The sequence below is a fragment of the Stigmatopora nigra genome, chromosome 19 (genome assembly GCF_051989575.1).
Source record: "Stigmatopora nigra isolate UIUO_SnigA chromosome 19, RoL_Snig_1.1, whole genome shotgun sequence".
NCBI classification, from domain to species: domain Eukaryota; kingdom Metazoa; phylum Chordata; class Actinopteri; order Syngnathiformes; family Syngnathidae; genus Stigmatopora; species Stigmatopora nigra.
The window spans coordinates 2,875,374-2,892,683 of NC_135526.1; the positions used below are offsets into that span (position 1 = coordinate 2,875,374).

The following is a 17,310-nucleotide window of genomic DNA, read 5'->3' on the forward strand; positions in this document are numbered from 1 at the left end:
ACTTTTCACTCGCGTATCGAGTGTCCGAAGGGGGGCATCTGGGGGCCAACAGGTGTCTGACAAGTTGGGCTAACTGCTGCCCGCTCATGTACGCATACTGGTTGGTGCTGTAGAAAAACACACGGCAGGCACAGCAACTGTACACTCACACAGTCTCACACACATACACAGATAGGAGAGTCAGCATTTGTCCATCTGTGACAAGAATTCCCAGTAATCCATGAGAATTTTCACATGTCATGGATGAACCCAAGTGTATGCGATGCGTGCGTGTACACTTTTACTGGTCTTGTAACTTGATCGTTCAGCCACCTGCAACACGAATAGCAACCATCTTGAAAGTGCCATACTCACGTCTAGGCTAGTTAAATGGCACTTATATGCATTTTCAGATCCAAAGTCTTTTGTTGCTGTTTTCATCTGTTGAATGACAGCTCACCAGCTACTAGAATGTTAAATTGACATATCATAATATGTATTGGGATTCTGGGCTTCAACTTACAATATCAATTTCAAGGCCAGACAATAAGTTAAAAATGTATTTTTTTTTTTAGAGAAAAAAAATCATCCTAATGTATATGTGTATATATATATATGCGTGTCTAATGGGTTTGACATTTTTATTTTTTGAAAGTAGTTCATCACTTAAGACTAATGATGGAAAAGAATGTTTCAATTAAAAAATAAGATTCTGGTGGGCAATATTTTGTAATCAACCTCGGATAACTCAATTCTAGTGTTATGAAAAATATTTTAGAATTTAAGATGACATAAAAATAATTGAACCAGGTTAATATTTTTGACATTTAAGTTTAAATAGTAGTTTTTTTTGGCCATGTACGAAATAAACTACTCAAATCTAGAATTGTCATCAAATAGTGCTGTGGCGGTGCAACAGTGCCGCCCTGTGGCAAAAAGTGGAAATAGGAGTTATTTTACTAGACTGTATAAATCATAGCACTCTACTTAAAAAAGTATATATAATGTATTCAAAATTGAAAGAATAAAAATATCTCGAAGATGATACATGATGTAAAACTTTATTATACAGTACTGTATCCACAACATGGATGAACATACGACCAGACCGCTTTACTACCAGTCTTTCGGGATCGAATGTGGTCATAAGTAGACGACTGCCTGTATTCCATCATGTAACACATGCACAACTTGCAACTTTGCCAGAAAGTAAGACGACCAAAACGCCACTAACGACGATGATGACAAGCTGTACTGCAAAAAAAAAAAAAAAAAAAAAAAGGCTTTTTCCCCTTTTTTTTGTACAAAGCAAAAATTCAGTAATCAATTTCCACCCAGTCAAGGACAGGTAAGACTTGATACTCACTGACATCACTTATTTTGACATGACTGCAAGAACGCTGTGAAATGCAGGACTTGTTATCCACCGTCAATGACTGTAAAAGCGGAATAAAAACAAGTTAACCGTACAGTAAAACATAAGAGAAGAGTTCCTTGGAGCAATTTCTCTTGAGTAATAAAGTTACTTCCAGTGTTAAATTGGAACCAACAGAGCACATCTGGATGTTTTTTTTGTTTGTTTTCAAAATTGTTAAATCAACAATGGGTTAAGCGGAATATAAATTGTACTGATATACAGAACAACTATCTTGGGTAGATCATTCAGTTAAAAATCATCTTGTATTTTTTTTTTTTTAATGGAATGGAATTATGGGATACGATCAGGGAATACAAAGAGACCCTTCCTTGCGTCCTTTTGTTAGGATGGATGTCTTCAATGCGGTTGAGTAAGTAGAATGCTGACTCAAAAGTCAAACTGGTATTATGTAGTGAAAAAGCTGCCATAATATGTCGTCACAATTTTTACCTTAAAAAAAAAGGGTTACATGAAATAAGTTCAAAATGCATCTTCATTCGGGACTGTTAACAATAGCTTTTGACAGCTATTAATGAATTCAACAGAAGGACTGCGCTGGGTTGTGGCAACCATATTGGTTTCAGTCAAATTTCAATATCCAGCAAATGTATTATTTTTATGCCAAAGTTGTCCTCCGAATATAACATTGGCAAAAAGAAATGGCATGCTGAAAGAAAAAAGTTGCGACGGTGACAGACCTTTCGTAGCAAGAAAATTAACTTGAAATGAATCCGGATTCTACTTCTTAAAGTAAGAAAGTATTTTTTGTTGTTGTGGTGGTGGTTGAATAGCGGTAGTCGTGTTTTGGCATATCCTGACTAAATCCGCCATAGTTTGGTGATAGACCAGGTCTTCAGGTTCTACTACTTGTTGGGAGTAAAGTATTAGCTGTTTACGTTAAACTTGTCTTCAGAAGAAGGGAAAATGTCGCCTCCTATTCCGAAAAAGTTGCCGTCCGCCTCGAAACTTTCCGATACAAACGAGTTCTCCGTTGACGTGTAGTGCTGGTGCTCTTCCCCGTCATTGCCCAGCTTGTCGTTTGTGGCCGACCGCTCGTCTCCGTCGTTTTGCTTGTTTATGGGAGTGGACGTCGGTGGGTCGTCTGGTTGGCCCAAGCCGTATTTCTTCATTCTGTAACCAAGTTTTAAGGAGTGTCAGCTGGACGCATCATTGACATGAAATATGAGAAATCCAGTCCAGCATAGCATAAAAAAAAAATTCTAAAAGATGGTACACATACTGGTTCTTGTGTTTGGCTCCGCTAATGTGAGACTGGTACTGGTCCACAGAGTTGAGCTTAATGTTGCACAGCTTACATGGCAAGCCTTTTGTTGCGGATGCTGTGGAAGACAGAAAATGTTGAGTTCACAATGTGCAGTAATACTTCAAATGTTGTGGTTGATGTTAAGTTTACGCTTGGATTTTTACATTTTTATCAACTTTAAAAAAACTAAATAATGAATTAATGATTAATAGAGGATGTGCTGCATTGTATGTGTATGTTTATTTTTTAAATCAGTGAATAAGGGCAATTGCAATAAGGGGAGCAATTGGCCGAGGTTGCCAGATATGCCATTTAACAGTCTGTGGTGCTAATGGGACAGTGTATGGAATTGCTGCTGACCTGGGGTGGCGGATGAGGTGTAAATCTTCAACAGGTCCTGTTTGGCTAGGTTCTTTTTGTGCTTTTTGCCCGAGTAGTGCTGCTGGGCCATCTGCGCATTGTTGAAGGTCGCTTGACAGATGGAGCAGACGCGGTTCGGGTCGTCCTGTTCGCACACACTGCTAGTCGGAGCAGTCACCATTGGCTCGTCTACCGTCGCCGCCGCCACCAGTGCTGCTGCTTTCTTCTTGGATGATGCCGGTGTGGCCTGTTGGACTACTATTGTAGAGGAGTGGAAAATATGGCATTTTAATGATGTGGGAGGAGCCCAAAAGCCAAAGGACAAGCTGGAGGTTGCATACAGCTTTGAGGATCTGCCGCTTTGAGTTTCAGGTTCTTGGCGTGGATCTTGCCCTGGTAGTGGGAGTGCGCCATGACCGCCGACGTGAACGTCATCTTACACATGTCGCAAATCTTCATGGGGTCTGATTCGACTTCGTCGTCCGTATCGAGCTGAGGAACAAAAACGGGTCAGCTTTTTCCTCACAGCAAAGAAATACATTTACATACACAGTTGGAGGTTGACAATTTGAACTTCTTTGACTCTGGCTCCTTGTCGTTTTGAATGGACAGATAACGTCGCATCTTGTTGCCGTGTTTTTTACTCTGGGGAGAGGGAAAAAAGGGAAAATAAGTTTTAACAACGCCGATGAGAAAATCCTAAAATTCCACACCAACCTGATAATGAGCCAACTTCTGTGACTCGGAAATAAGCACGGCATTGCAAACGCTGCAGAGGTTATCTGTGAACAGGTCGCTATGTTCCTTTATCATCTTGTTGACTGCAGGAGAGAAGACAAAAAAGAGGTAGAAGTGACAGAATGAAGGTTTCTGCACCACTGAAGGGCACCAGATGTTGAAAAGTACTTTTAAGTTCATGTATATTTTTTTTAGGGTTGCACTCCTTTTGCATGACTCCACAATTAGTGACACCAATAACAACAAAATCAAGCACTCAATTTTCACTTGAATAACATGAGTGAGAAATGCTAGTGCAACGTGCAATCCAGCGAATAGTCATTTTACACTGCAAAAACAAGCCCTTGAGGCTTCTATATTGCCATTGAAAGTGAATTTCACTGTCATTGTTCACAAGTTAATGGGGGGTAATTGCAGCATGCCATTTAGCTACAAGCTAATGACTTCAACGCGGGGGCAGCTAGCCGCAGTCCACATGTGGCAAATCAACGGGGGGACAGAACGTCAAAAATCCCGGTTCTATGCACAACGCATCGGGGTCGTTGAACCGGAACCACCGTTACAGTCCCAAAACGCCAGCAGACAAACACGAGCTCTCCTCGACCTTGGCAACGAATGGGCTCCCGTTAGCTTAGCCTAAATTAGCATCATTCAATGTGCAAGAACCTTATATGACTTCATTAGGATGATGCAGAAGCTAATGAATGGTAGCTTCGCTAACTGTTTATTTTCAACAACAAAAAAACGTGTACCTTGCTCCAGCCCGGAGGGCAAGTAAGGGAATTGGTCCGTCTCCATCGCGACCGCCATCATAACTTAATCTCTTGCAGTTCGGAGAAAGAACGCATGCGCAGTCATTTGGCACAGCCAGGGGAAGTTTGAAAAAGAGGGGCGGAGTTTGGAAAGAGTGCACACTCTGTTTAGTATTTGACTTCTTTGGACCATCTTGCCAGAGTAACAACAGGCGATCTTTGTGCCAAACAAACGATCTTTGAGCCAGCGATCCTTTGCGCATGTGGCAAAAAAGCAGTTGAAAAAAGAGCCTGCGGGTGTCGCTGTAGTCATACAGAACTGCAATTATGCAATGTAAAACGTAAATAACTATCATTTTCATCACAATACTGCCCATCATAAAACAGAGAATACCATTTAATAGTCTACGGTTATGATTTAATTGCAAATATGCCGATTAATTCAACAGATGTGCAAGGAATTTTATAAAACGTGCTTTTCCCCAGAGCAGTTGTGTAATGTTAAGCCTTGTAATTAATTTGTCATCTCTGTTAGCAGATTAAGCCTAAATTAAGAAAGTTGAATTTGGGTCTTCATTTTCAAAGAAAGTAGTTTTGCATTATCCTTCGTCACACCAGTGTTTAGACTAGCCTTATTTTCAGATATTATGTAACGACATGCATACGTTTGCAGTCACTATTAACATTTGTCAGGAAACAAGGATATGAAAATATATGTGCAAATAATATGTGCACTTAAGTTAATACCAATCCAAATACTTGAAATGACACATTTAACCAATGGTGACTCGCTTATTCATGCAAATGTACGATCCTCCCAGACCCCCACCAAAATGTGATCCCAGTACATTTATATGAATCGTCTCCAAAGTTGACCTTCTCAGTATTCACAAATCCTATTATTTTAATCCACGTCCGTGATTGTTTTTTTTTTTTTTTTGACAGAAAAAAAAAACTGCAAGGGAAAAGATTTCTGGGCGGAAAATGACCATATATGGCCAGTGGAAGTGATGACGAAGAGTGGCAGACTTAAATGTAGGACAAATCCGACAATTCCGATCTTGGTAGTTGGAACTGATTCCGCAACTCCAGATGGGATTCCATTTGGAGTCTTTATATCCGAATTCATAATCGCTAGCCAAAATCTCAGAAATGCATTTGCCCTGCACGAAAATAAAAAAAAGCTCCATACCAGGAAGTCCGCTGGCAGTCCAACAGGAAAGTCCCGACGGTGTCCAAATATGGGCTTCCGTCTCGCCTTATTTGGTAATCTACGTCACGGCAAGAGTCTTTATAAAGGCCGCTTCACCGAGGAATCCTGTCTGACTTTATATTTGTCACTGCGTGAAAACACAAGCCGCGCGCGTCATCCCCTCAACTCACCTCATCCGTCCACCTGGACCAGACTTGCGCGCGCGTTGGCCTCTTCCGAAGGTACGAGCCCCGGCGAAGAAGCAAGCCGGGTCCTCCCGCACGGTCCCCGGGCAAGTGGGCACAGCCGGAGAGAAGTGCTGGTGCTCCGGAGCGACCAAATCCCAAGGAGATGGCTGCCACCAAAGCAGAGCTGCTCCTCTCAGCCCTGCAGATTTCAGAACCCATCGCCGGATTTCAGACTGTCGGGTCGTCGCTGGACGGCTACCCGAAGCTGGAGGAGCTGCAGATGCTTCTGCACAACGCCGCCGAGGGTGGAAGTCTGTTGAGTGGGGAACCCGGAGACTACGGAGGTGGGTGGCATCTTGGCATGTTCTTGCGGGAATGACTGACACTTGTTGCTATAATGATAAAATATCCCAAAGTGTACTCAGAAAATGACAATGACGTTTGATATACGATGCAATATACTTCTTTGCTGGTGAAAGCCTTTTAAACACTATCAAAGAGGTCCAATTCATTTGCATTGGGAGGCTTGAAAGTGAAAATATATGATATGCCCTCTAGTGGCATCTATACGCAAATACATTGGACGTCTGTCAACATCGTTCATTTGCTCTGGGGTCCAGTTTTGTGATGTTCTCTGCTCTTGTTTCAGACCTCCTGTCAGAACTGGCTGATCTGCAAAGCCTCCCCCCACTGACCCCCCGCATGCCTTCACTCACATACAGCGGGCGCTTCACCTTCGAGCCATCCTCGGGGGCCGGAGGGAATGGGAATCTGTGGCCGGAACCCCTTCTCAGCCTCTTGGGCGGTTTGGTCAGCGTGGCGGCTCCTTCATCTTCGGCGACGTCCACGCCCAGCTTCAGTGTCTGCGACACGGGCCTCTCTGCGGCGCCGACCTTCACCTCCAATCTGGCCCCCCAGCCGGCGGCCCATTTCCTCTCACAGGGCCTTCCTCCGGCCTACCCCGCATCCAAACCACCCGTGCTCCCAGACTACATCCGACCTCAGTCGCAAGAGCCACCTCGGCCACACCTAAACCGTCGGCGGAATCCCCCACAGCCCCCACTCACCCCACTCTCCGCCATCAAAGCCTTTGCCGAGCACCCTCCGCCGGGCGCCCCCGCCTCCCAGCCTCCCAAGACATGCAGGAGAAAGCCACAGGGCAAAGCCCCCACGCAGGAGCGTCCTTACACGTGTCCGGCGGAGGGCTGCGACCGGCGCTTCTCGCGCTCAGACGAACTGACTCGCCACGTGCGCGTGCACACGGGCCAAAAACCCTTCCAGTGTCGCATCTGCATGCGCAGCTTCAGTCGTAGCGATCACCTGACCACGCACATACGCACCCACACGGGAGAGAAACCCTTCGCCTGCGCCGAATGTGGACGCAAATTTGCCCGCAGCGACGAGCGCAAACGCCACGCCAAGATCCACCAGCGACACCGGGACCACCACAGCAGTGGCGCCCCTCCGATAGTCGCATCCACGCCACCTTCCTCTTCCTCGGCCTGCTCCTCGTCTTACTCCTCACCCGCTCACGAGTCGTCCTCGCCCACGCCGTCCATTTTTAGCCCTTCCTCCTCCTTTGCGAGTTTCCCCAATTTCCGCTGTTCTACGTCTGCGCAGTCGGAGCGGGCTTTGCTAACGTGAACTCTGACCTCTGACAGTTTCACTGAGGGAAAACATAACAAAACAATTTAGCTGCAGGCACTAAAATGATCATGAAAACTGTCAACTCATGAGTTACTGTTTTACTTTTATTTTTTTGCCATTGTCATCATATGTTATGATTACAAAACTGCATTTGACGTTTACATGCCTTATCTCTGTTGTAAGGGCTCCACATTTGAGGAAGGACCAAATCTTGCTTCAACTTAATGGCAGTGACCAAAAAACTATATCTAAAAAAAAAAGTTCTCTTTATGAACTACTTTTGTAAATATACATATACATTCAATGTATTGTATTGTATATATGTACATTTAAAAATGAGTAATATTTTTGAACAAATGTATATTTTACTTACCTGTCATGAAGTTTTGTATGTTCATACGCACTTCTAAACAAACGTTATTTTTGAATAAAATTATCACAATAAATACATGTCATTACTGCAATGAAGAAATAACTGATTCGAGATTTAAAATACTACAATGATTGGGTCAGCCAGCATAAAATAATCTTAATGCATTTATGTAACTGTGTGTGTGTGTGTGTGTGTTCCACAAAATGTCGTTCCTTTAATGCCATATTTAGAGTTTCCTGTGGCTGCAGCGGATGTCCGTAAGCCCAAATAAGGAGCTTCCTGCTTTCTTAATGAGGAAACCGTCCCATTGCGCAAGCTTATAACACACCTAGTTTTCCTTGGCCCTATTCCCTTTCGTGATTTAAATTCCTGGTGAATAAATGAAAACCGAGTCATAAACTGGCCAGACTGGCTGAACTGGGCTACCATAATAAAAGGCATACTCAGGTCAAAACTACCTTTAAAAAAAAGAGGTAGACACTCCTATTTATTTTGTTCTTGCTGATGATTAATATATTGAAAATAAATAAACATGAAGGTAGAGAACAGGAACTTTTAAAAGGTATGAACAGCAGCTGCTTGACAAGCAAGGGAAGAGGTTGTGCTAATTTTAACTCCAACAACTTGACACATGTTAGAGATCCTTGACGGAAGGTGAAAACACACTTCCCGCTTCCCCCCTTGTATGTTGCACTGCAGCTTTTGTCTTTGGCACAGGCTTAAAGGAAGCACAAAACATCCAATGGTGAGTACACTCTCATAGATATAAACTGTATTCAAACATATCATAACATAGGAAAGACAGTAATGGAGAGGTTGGATGTTATTGCTTTCTATTCCTGCGCCATGCTAATGGCATATTTTTATGTGTCAGCACACTCACTGTGGGTCATGCTACAGCACGCTCTGCCGGGCGCAGGTAGAGGCGGGCGTGTGCTGCGCTCTGGTGGCATGCCCACTGAGCTGTGGGGCGCTCTTTCACTCCTGCAAGGAGGAGGAGCACCTCCTGCTCTGCAACCGCGTCCGCACGCCTTGCCTGAATTTCAGCTTCGGCTGCCCGGCCAGACTCCCGCGCGGCCAACTCGCTGCCCACTTGCGGGTGTGCCCGGCTAGCGCTGTGGTCTGCTGCGTGGAGTGGAACCGCTGGCCTGCCAATGATGCCCACTCATACCCGAGTCCAGAACTGCATGGCAATTTAATGAAGGAATGCAAGGGGGGTGCACGTGAGGACTTGGACCTGGCTATGGCGATGAAGGATCAGATGCGGTTGTTCCACTCGTTGAAGATGAGGGAGCTTTTCCCGGAACTGACCCAGTGCGCTGGGGAGGAGGAGAGAAAGGAAGAAGAGAAGAAGAAGAAGGAGGAGAAGAGGAGGATGGAGGAGGCTTTAAAAAGGGAGTCTGCTCCTAAGATTTGGGCGTCTTTTAGCCCTTTTCAAGTCAATGTTGCTACCAAGGAGGATGATGAAGAAGAGGAATTGACACAGCAGGAGCGGGAGGCACTGGCCAGGAAGCCTTTGGATCAGGAAAGTCGAGCCCGGCTGGAAAACTTCAGCAACTGGGAGAGCATGTTCAGTATGGCAGAAGGAGGCTGCAGAGAAGCGGGGAAAGCAAAAGAACAGGACAGGACGGAGGACGAGAGGCCGGGTGGAGTCACCGCCCGCTATGTAGCGCCCGCTATGTCGCCCTCCGGCGGAGAGGAGGCCTCCGGTTGCAACCGTGTGGAGCCTACGAAGATCGTGACCGTGAGGACTTTCAAGATTCCCAGCAGCTTCTCGGCCAAACAAGGTCGAATTCGCAACCCGGGATTTTACAAGAGGGACAACAAAGCCGTGGACACTGCAGATCTGTGGCGGCCTGACACGCCCTTCTGGGAGGAGGTTCAGGCCTCGCTGCTGTGCTCTCTGGAGAAGGAGCAACGAGGTCACCTGATCGCAGAGAAGGTCTGCACCGACGGCCTCCTGCAGGATGAAGGCACGCAGACTTTCCAATTCCTGTCGGCGCCATTCGCCAACACCGCCTCCCTGGCCGACTTGACGGCCGGCAGGGAGGAGGAGCTACATCTGCAGCTGCAGCTGGAGAGCGTCAACAGCCGTCACCACAAGGCTAGCTCCGCATTCACCGCTGTGTGTGGACAAAGCGTCCGGAGGCGAGATTATGCCGCACATTACAGGTTTGCTTTTTTTTAAACTTGCATTGTAGAACCCCAACAAGGAATAACTTTATTCCTGTTTCTGATTCAGGAATGTCCACAGCGACATCCAAATGAACGTCAATGGATGGTTCCAGCAGCGATGTCCATTAGCGTACTTGGGCTGCACCTTTAGCCAGACCAGATTCACGCCATCCACCCATCAGGCCAACGTGGTTTTCACGTAAGGTTAATGTAGAACTCAAATTTGAGGGGACAATGTCCCCAAGCAAGGATTTACAGAATCTTTTCTTCAGGGAGGATCTGGGCTGTTTCCAGCTGCGTCCCGTCATCCCAAACGGAAGCCCTTCTTCTTCCTGCGATGCTCTGAGCTCGCTTCCCTTTGAGCTCCTGTGTCTCATGGCGGCCTTCCTGGACACTTTATCGCTGTCACAATTGGCTTTGGTGTCCCGCCTCATGAGGGACGTTTGTTCCACGCTTCTGACAACACGCGGGACGGTCTCTCTGCGGTGGGAAAAGGTGGCCCGGCCCGGAGTGAGGGTCCGATGGAGTCCACAGAATAAGGTTAGAACGGGTCAGTTCAAGGCCAACTAACTCTTTTAATTCAGGTTGTTTGTGAGCAGGTTTGGCACTTTAGCAGCAGTTTCTCCGAGGTGGACAAGTGGAAATTCCGGGACATTTCGTCCATGTCGGAACACCTGCGGGTGTGTCCCTATTACCGGCGAGAGAGCAGAAGTGAGCGTGTTTTGTTGCCGGACCCCACATGCAAACGTCTACGTGGAATGCAGTCCAATGATCACCAATAATAATAAATTGTACAGGAATAAAAATCAATTCCAAGTAAGACATGTGACTGTTTATTTCATCTTCTGCTAGCTAACACACAACAACAATGGCACTTTGTTCCACTTTGTTCCACTTTGTTTCAATAGTCCAAGGAACAATAGTCCTCCATCCCAGAAATTCCACCAGTCCTCTTGATATCCTGTGCTTTCTTCTAAAAAAAAATATCCTTGAACAAATTTTGTTGCGCTTTGAAGTCTCCACTTCCGTGCTCAACTCCACTAAAAGACTTTCAGGGCACGTCGTTGCTTAAAAGTGGCAAAGGGGTGCGGCTGGGGGCGGGACTTGTCTCTAAGCAACCATCTCGCTGGGCGGCGTAGCGTCGCCTCCTGTTGGCTCGGTACTCCTCCAGCCTCTCTTCTTCTGCCCAAGGGTCTTCCAGGACCCCCTCCCACCTCAGACACTCCCTGACCTGCATGTCCAGCTCTGCCACCTCCGGCTCTTCGACGGGGCTTTCCTCTTTGGTGGGCTGGGGGTCCCTTAGAGGGTCTTTGTTCTTCTTGGGTCGACGTTTGGACATTTGAACCCGAGGTACTGTGGTCACCTGCACCACCTCGGGGGCCTTGACCACTGGATTGGCTTCATCTGCGGTTAATGACAGCCTTAATGAGGGTTGACTGATATTACGGCGACATGCCACACAGCTCCAAAATTTGAATATCAAGAAGAAGAAAAAGGTCTATATTTTGGTTATTTTGATTTAGAAACAGACACAGGACACCCTCAATTGATGACCTGCCAATGATGGGCAACCAATCATGCTCACACTAATAGCTAAGGGCAATTTAAATTGCATTTGGATTGTAGTTTGGAAATAATGAAAGAAGCAGAATATCCAATTTTGGAATATGGAATTATCACATACATAAAGCGATTGAATCACTGTTGTTGCCATTAAAGGCTGTTAATGGCGACAACAGCAAATTTTTTAGTAAGCAACATTAGAAAGAGATTTTTTTTCTTCAAAATTCCAAACATCTGTAGTTACCAGGGAGTTGTGGAGGTGAAACTGGGGTGTCAACTTTCTTCCTCTTCTTTCTTTTCTTCCTTTTCTTTTTCTTTTTGTCATCCCAACTGCTTGAAGCCTTAAGTTTTAGGTTCTCTTCATCAGACATGCTTGCAAGTTAATAGTCACCCCGACAAGACGTTATTGTGAAAATTCCTTGCTTTTAAGATTTGAAAAGAAAATGACGTGAGTCCTGGGCTAAACTAAATTTGGCTACTCGCTTTCGCTACTTGTCGTTTCCATGGCAACGGGATGCAAGAGTCAAGACGGCTGTTTAGGATTCCTCATTTAAAACAAAAAAAACATATTTTCAAATTATAAAGCATTAAATCAAGATTTAAATTTCAGTGAATGTAACGACTTAAAATACATATGTTACCATGTTTGGAAGGTTACGATGGACTTTGAGCGAAAAATTTAACTTCCTGTTTATTTCCGGGGTGGGGAAACCCAAGGGAAATACAACACTTGTGAAAAGTCTAATAAAAGCGTCATTAAAGCTCTACCATGATGTAATTTCAGCACGAATCGTCTAATATAAAGGCACGCGATTCCAAGTCATCCAAATAATCGTTTGTAAAGACATTTTGCACATTGACAATAATCTCTTTTCTAAATAAATGAATAAATAAATTACCCAGCAACTACCACCATTTTAACCAGATACAACTCAAAATATGCTTGCTCCCGAGGTACGGTTAAATTACGTTACATTACATTGCATTGCATTACATTGCATTGCATTGCATTGCATTGCATTGCATTGCATCGCATTGCATTGCATTGCATTGCATTGCACTACATTACATGTTACTACATTTCATTAAATTACATTACCTGCATGTGCGTTGACGTGACCCCCACCTCGTCATCATCCTCATGATCGATATCTATATTTCTTCAATCACTCCATTGCTATTTGAAGGGGTGGGCGGGGGCGAGAGGCGCGGCCTCGACGAGTCAGCTGACTAAGCAGCGACAACTGGTGTTACGTTGTCACGCAGGCAGGCGTCTGTCTCATCGGCGTGTGAAGCCGGCGTGGCTCACTTCCTTACTTGGACGCGATCGAGCCGGAAGAAGAAGGAAAACGACAAGGAGGCTTCGGACTTTGGTTCGGAACGTCTTCGTCTGCGTCCGTTTGTGTGTCACTGCTGTCGTGGCGTGGATGAGTGGATTTCCTAGTGGCGAGACTTTGGGAGGACACTGCCTGTCTCGGAACCCTATTGAGTCCTAAAGGCTTCGGTCAGGTTCGAAACAGGCCTGCTCGTCTTCATGTGACAACGCAATGTCACTTGTCGACAACTTATGCAACAACATTCTTTCTTCGGCTGTCGTTGACGGGGTTAGACGTCCAATCCATTTCGACTGTCGGCCCCTCCCAGTCAAAATGGCCTGGACGTCTGTCAGCGTCAAATTTAACCATTCGGTGCCAACTGGGTCGTTAGACGTCTATTTCCGAGTTTACCTTCTCATGCACAAATAAAGGACTTTTTTTTAATACTCTTTACAGGGCATTTATTTATTATATATCCACAATTTCTTTAAAAAAAATTCCACTCTTTGGCATCATTAAAATGATAATGAAAATGATATACTGGTCTTGAATACAACTCCCAAATACTGAAAGTACCTTTTTTTTCCTTGGCAGGATGGCTCGAAGAAGGAAAGCCAACAAATATGATTGGCTGATGCTCAGAGCAGTTCTTCACTCGTGTGCTTTACGTTTGTGATGCTTGCTAAAGCTGCCAGCTGAAGAACTCTTCTGCTCAGCTCTACCACCAAACATGGAGGAAACTACTAGTATATATACAAAGATGACAATCATACAAGTACCAACACCAAGTAGTATCCAAATGATGATGAGTTTCACTGCCAGTGGTGGCGAGCATGTGGCTCTCGAGCAGCATCTGGCTCTCGGTCAAAAGGAATGTGTCTATTGCTCACTATCATTATTATTATTATTTTGACTAATTCCCAAATATATCAAATCACACAAATATGAATGATACTGTAATGACGTCATATGTATAATATGTTTCATGTACATTGATCATGCAAGTTCCACTAGCCTGCCAGTCAAAATGGATTAGTCAATGAGAGCCAATGAGTAAGCAAAGATGATGTAGTTTCTCATTATCAACACTTGGTGGCACTGGCAATCTCTTGCCTTTCTTTTAACTATACTAGTATACTTCCAAAATATTTATGAATCCATAAATATTAGGAATGGGATTTTAATAAGGTCATATGTATAAGGTGTTTAATGTATATAGAGACAATAGAAATAAATCCTTCAAAAATCTACTCTGTCCTCTCTGCTTACCGCTATTAGCAACATTAGAGCCAAGTCAATAATTGATGATTGCAAGCATTATTATATCCATTATTACATTTCACTTTGATAAGCAGGTTCAAGCGACACGTGATGTCATAGCCGATGAATAAACTCTTAAAATCAAGTATATGTTATCAACTTTATGGCGACCATATAAGTCCAATTTACATTGGGATCCTTCCCCATCCAAATGGATCGGACGTCTATCACTGTCAATGGCAGTGTATCATTTAAAAACGTGTACTTTAACTGTCCGTGGCACCGAAAGAGTTAAGTGGCAATAACTGCTCTCTATTTCCGACTTTCTTGGCGGAGGTCGGGGGGTCCATTAAGCGCGGTACCGGTTCGACTGAGCTGTGCACTTTTGAGCACCCGCGTGCACGCGCACATCTGACTCAGCCTTGCTCTGCGTAAATGGAAAGCTTTTACGCGCTGGCCGGCGTGCACGCGCGCGCTAAGTGTGGCGTGTGGGTGTGGGGTTACCTCGGACCTGGATGAGAGCACCAAAAGCTCCCCGATGGAGAACCTGTGAGCTTGGCCTCTCCCGAGAAGACTGCAGGACTTTCGAGCACTTTGGGATTTCAACATGGCCCTCAACACGGATAGCACGGTTCTGGTCCAAAGGGATCCGTCCATCCACGGAGACTTGTTCGATACCGAGAAGCTGTTGAGCGCCGGCGGCAACCCTCCTCCCCCGTCCGGCTCGCTGGATTTGCGGGCCAGCATCCGCTCGCTGGATGCCGAGCAGAACGGCCGGCGTTCGCCGCTCAAGTCCGGCTCGGTGGGGCAGCTGGCGGCCGCGCCCAGATCGTCGTCCCGCCTGAGCTTGGCGTCCAGCGTCCCGACCGGCCCGGTGCCTCCCAGTTACCTGTGGCTGGCCGTCTTGTCGTGCCTCTGTCCGGGCGTGCCGCTTAATGTGTGCGCACTGTGGTACGCCAGCGTGGTAAGAACATTTCAACATAAAGTCCATATATACATTTAGTACTTTCTGTTAGAATACATTTGACATTTTCATGGAGCAAATGAACTTTGTGTGGTCCCCAACCACCGGTCCGTGGACTGGTACCGGTCCTGGGGCCACCGGGCGCCGGTTCGTCAGAGTCATAACAGTCAAGTGTGTGTATGTGTGTGTATGTGTGTGTGTGTGTCAGGCACAAGTCCTTCTTTGCCTTAAAAAAAATTGCTTTGCTGCAAAGATACGCCAAAATATGAGTAATTGTGTACTATATGTGCCACTATGTGGTAGCAACACACGAATTAATCAGAATGAAATTCTTCAACTCACTTCAACATGCTTTATGATACAATGCCAATTTTCTTCAGTTTGCCACAATTTGATTCATTTAAAGGTCTTTTTATCAATTGAAAATGATATTATTTACATATTTAACCCTCTTAGTGCATTAACAGAAAACAGTACACATTTCTGAAATAAATTGTGTCATTAAAATATAATCATATAAAATCTTGAGAGACAATTTGAACTGAAAAAATGGATTGGATTGGACATGTATGGCCGTCAATGGCATTGCCAAGATGATGAATTTGGTTGAGGGTGGTTGTCTGTCTGTGTTTGTTATGACTCAATAACCAATCAAGGGATTTGTATCAAACTTTTCAAGTGGACAAATCGTCATGTGCTAGTCACGGACTGACCTCTGACCTTTAACCTCCCTCTCCTCTCGTCGTCAGTCTCGCTCGGTGCTGAACAACGGCGACGTGGAGGCGGCGCGCAAGTATGGCCGCGTCTCCTTGCTACTCAGTTGCTTGGCCATGCTGCTAGGCGTGGCCGTCATCGTCTTCATCTTCTTCACCATTGGTACGGAGCCATGTCACTGTATGAGATAATAATACATCATATGTCATCATATCTACAATATATGAGAATTTGGCATATTTTGACAATATAGTAGTATATGTATACCATGTACCATATACCATGTATTTGAACAAAGGGAATTGACCCAAAAAGTATCACTGCATTCCAAATGATATACTTCAGCTAATAGTATGACACAGTATATTCATGAAATGATTATATTTACTTTTGTTTTCTGTATGCAGAACTCCAGCAGTGAAGTTCCTTCCCTCAGCAGGAGCGGCATCAAAACCTCCTTTGGACTCCGTCCCAAATTTTGCACAAGGAAGGAGAAGAGGAGGAAAAGCACAAATGGAGACGGAACCGATACGACGGAAGACCACCGACCGACCGACTATGACATCCGTCTGCAACCGCTTGACCCTAAACAACCCCTGAGGTCAGAATCACAGGAGGGAGCGCCTTAAAACACACACCTGACACGACAACACACACACACACACACACAGACAGGCAAAGTTCTCTCACTAACCAGTGGTCAACGGCTGCAACCCGAATTGAAGCCCCCCCAAACCCCCCCCAATCCGCAACCCCTCCTCCCCACGTTGACTCTTGAGCGGGTGCGACCCGTGTGTCCGTTGTGTTGACGTGTACTTTGTATGTTTCTACTGTATGACTGACACGGTGTGTGCCATACGTTTGTTTGCATGTGTCAAATAAACTGCAATGAGCATGTGCAAGTCAAGGAAGGCACTTTTCTTCACTAATTTGTTAAGAATACCAAAGTATTGATGCTATGTGGCCAAATAAAAATGTCTTAATGAGGGTTGAATATACAAAAGTCACCAAATTAAATAACTGATATATAATAATTGATAAAAATGCATTATGAAGTCTTTTAACAAGTTCATTCAAACGAGTCACACTGAATCATTTCCATCAAATCTGGAACTGTAAAATGTCACATATAGGAAGCAATATAGTACCAAATAAAACAGTTAAATTTAAGACAGCACTAATTAAAAACTAAAGGGAAAATATTGGTGGAGGAATCCTGTTGGCAAAGTGACTGGACTTTGTGAGTGGAAGAAGAAGCAGTGAAAATGCAAGCAGCACTTTACCGACTGCTCAATCACCCCCCCTCCCCAAATCAATAATGTTTTCGACGCATCCGGTCTCTTTCCCCCGCATCCCTCTCGTCCCTCCGTTTCTAATCTTTCTTGCCAAGTCATCTGCGAGGGAGTGC

At 44.9% G+C, this 17,310-nt stretch overlaps 5 protein-coding genes across 7 annotated transcripts; 3 read left to right on the forward strand and 2 right to left on the reverse strand.

Moving 5' to 3' along the window:
- Positions 1-1,026: 1,026 nt before the first annotated feature.
- On the reverse strand, positions 1,027-4,704 carry znf346 (zinc finger protein 346). Of its 2 annotated transcripts, XR_013329754.1 has the most exons (8): positions 4,511-4,704; positions 3,738-3,841; positions 3,570-3,665; positions 3,362-3,512; positions 3,021-3,278; positions 2,637-2,736; positions 1,346-2,527; positions 1,027-1,233 (listed from the first exon to the last, which is right to left on the reverse strand). XR_013329754.1 is itself a non-coding variant. In XM_077740193.1 (7 exons), the coding sequence occupies exons 1-7, from the start codon at positions 4,569-4,571 to the stop codon at positions 2,281-2,283; spliced, it is 1,017 nt and encodes a 338-aa protein (XP_077596319.1). In that variant the 5' UTR covers positions 4,572-4,704; the 3' UTR covers positions 1,027-2,280. The 2 variants fall into 2 exon arrangements, 1 of the variants encoding a protein (XP_077596319.1); XM_077740193.1 differs by having other exon boundaries at positions 1,027-2,527.
- A 1,118-nt stretch (positions 4,705-5,822) lies between these two features.
- Positions 5,823-7,987, forward strand: LOC144212376 (early growth response protein 1-B-like). The gene is made up of 2 exons (XM_077740192.1): positions 5,823-6,234; positions 6,540-7,987. Exons 1-2 carry the CDS (start codon positions 6,054-6,056, stop codon positions 7,532-7,534), a joined length of 1,176 nt encoding a protein of 391 aa, XP_077596318.1. The 5' UTR covers positions 5,823-6,053; the 3' UTR covers positions 7,535-7,987.
- A 310-nt stretch (positions 7,988-8,297) lies between these two features.
- LOC144212375 (F-box only protein 40-like) lies at positions 8,298-10,905 on the forward strand. Of its 2 annotated transcripts, none has more exons than XM_077740190.1 (5): positions 8,298-8,655; positions 8,785-10,082; positions 10,153-10,284; positions 10,358-10,625; positions 10,670-10,905. In XM_077740190.1, exons 1-5 carry the CDS (start codon positions 8,596-8,598, stop codon positions 10,865-10,867), a joined length of 1,956 nt encoding a protein of 651 aa, XP_077596316.1. In that variant the 5' UTR covers positions 8,298-8,595; the 3' UTR covers positions 10,868-10,905. The 2 variants fall into 2 exon arrangements, with proteins under 2 accessions (XP_077596316.1, XP_077596317.1); XM_077740191.1 differs by having other exon boundaries at positions 10,685-10,905.
- LOC144212378 (uncharacterized) lies at positions 10,896-12,570 on the reverse strand. The gene is made up of 2 exons (XM_077740194.1): positions 11,893-12,570; positions 10,896-11,489 (listed from the first exon to the last, which is right to left on the reverse strand). The coding sequence occupies exons 1-2, from the start codon at positions 12,017-12,019 to the stop codon at positions 11,137-11,139; spliced, it is 480 nt and encodes a 159-aa protein (XP_077596320.1). The 5' UTR covers positions 12,020-12,570; the 3' UTR covers positions 10,896-11,136.
- Positions 12,571-14,633: 2,063 nt separating this feature from the next.
- Positions 14,634-16,323, forward strand: LOC144212905 (trafficking regulator of GLUT4 1-like). The gene is made up of 3 exons (XM_077741098.1): positions 14,634-15,188; positions 15,938-16,064; positions 16,310-16,323. The coding sequence occupies exons 1-3, from the start codon at positions 14,832-14,834 to the stop codon at positions 16,321-16,323; spliced, it is 498 nt and encodes a 165-aa protein (XP_077597224.1). The 5' UTR covers positions 14,634-14,831.
- Positions 16,324-17,310: the final 987 nt, after the last annotated feature.

Coding starts and splice junctions, on each gene's coding strand:
- znf346 (XM_077740193.1), bottom strand. CDS start 4,571: ATGATGGCGGTCGCGATGGAGACGGACCAATTCCCTTACTTGCCCTCC. Junction 3,666..3,737: donor AGAAGTTGGCTCATTATCAG/GTTGGTGTGGAA, acceptor CCCTCTCCCCAG/AGTAAAAAACACGGCAACAA. Junction 3,513..3,569: donor AATTGTCAACCTCCAACTGT/GTATGTAAATGT, acceptor TTTGTTCCTCAG/CTCGATACGGACGACGAAGT.
- LOC144212376 (XM_077740192.1), top strand. CDS start 6,054: ATGGCTGCCACCAAAGCAGAGCTGCTCCTCTCAGCCCTGCAGATTTCA. Junction 6,235..6,539: donor GGAACCCGGAGACTACGGAG/GTGGGTGGCATC, acceptor CTCTTGTTTCAG/ACCTCCTGTCAGAACTGGCT.
- LOC144212375 (XM_077740190.1), top strand. CDS start 8,596: ATGTTGCACTGCAGCTTTTGTCTTTGGCACAGGCTTAAAGGAAGCACA. Junction 8,656..8,784: donor GAAGCACAAAACATCCAATG/GTGAGTACACTC, acceptor TTTATGTGTCAG/CACACTCACTGTGGGTCATG. Junction 10,285..10,357: donor CAGGCCAACGTGGTTTTCAC/GTAAGGTTAATG, acceptor TCTTTTCTTCAG/GGAGGATCTGGGCTGTTTCC.
- LOC144212378 (XM_077740194.1), bottom strand. CDS start 12,019: ATGTCTGATGAAGAGAACCTAAAACTTAAGGCTTCAAGCAGTTGGGAT. Junction 11,490..11,892: donor TTCACCTCCACAACTCCCTG/GTAACTACAGAT, acceptor CATTAACCGCAG/ATGAAGCCAATCCAGTGGTC.
- LOC144212905 (XM_077741098.1), top strand. CDS start 14,832: ATGGCCCTCAACACGGATAGCACGGTTCTGGTCCAAAGGGATCCGTCC. Junction 15,189..15,937: donor CACTGTGGTACGCCAGCGTG/GTAAGAACATTT, acceptor TCTCGTCGTCAG/TCTCGCTCGGTGCTGAACAA.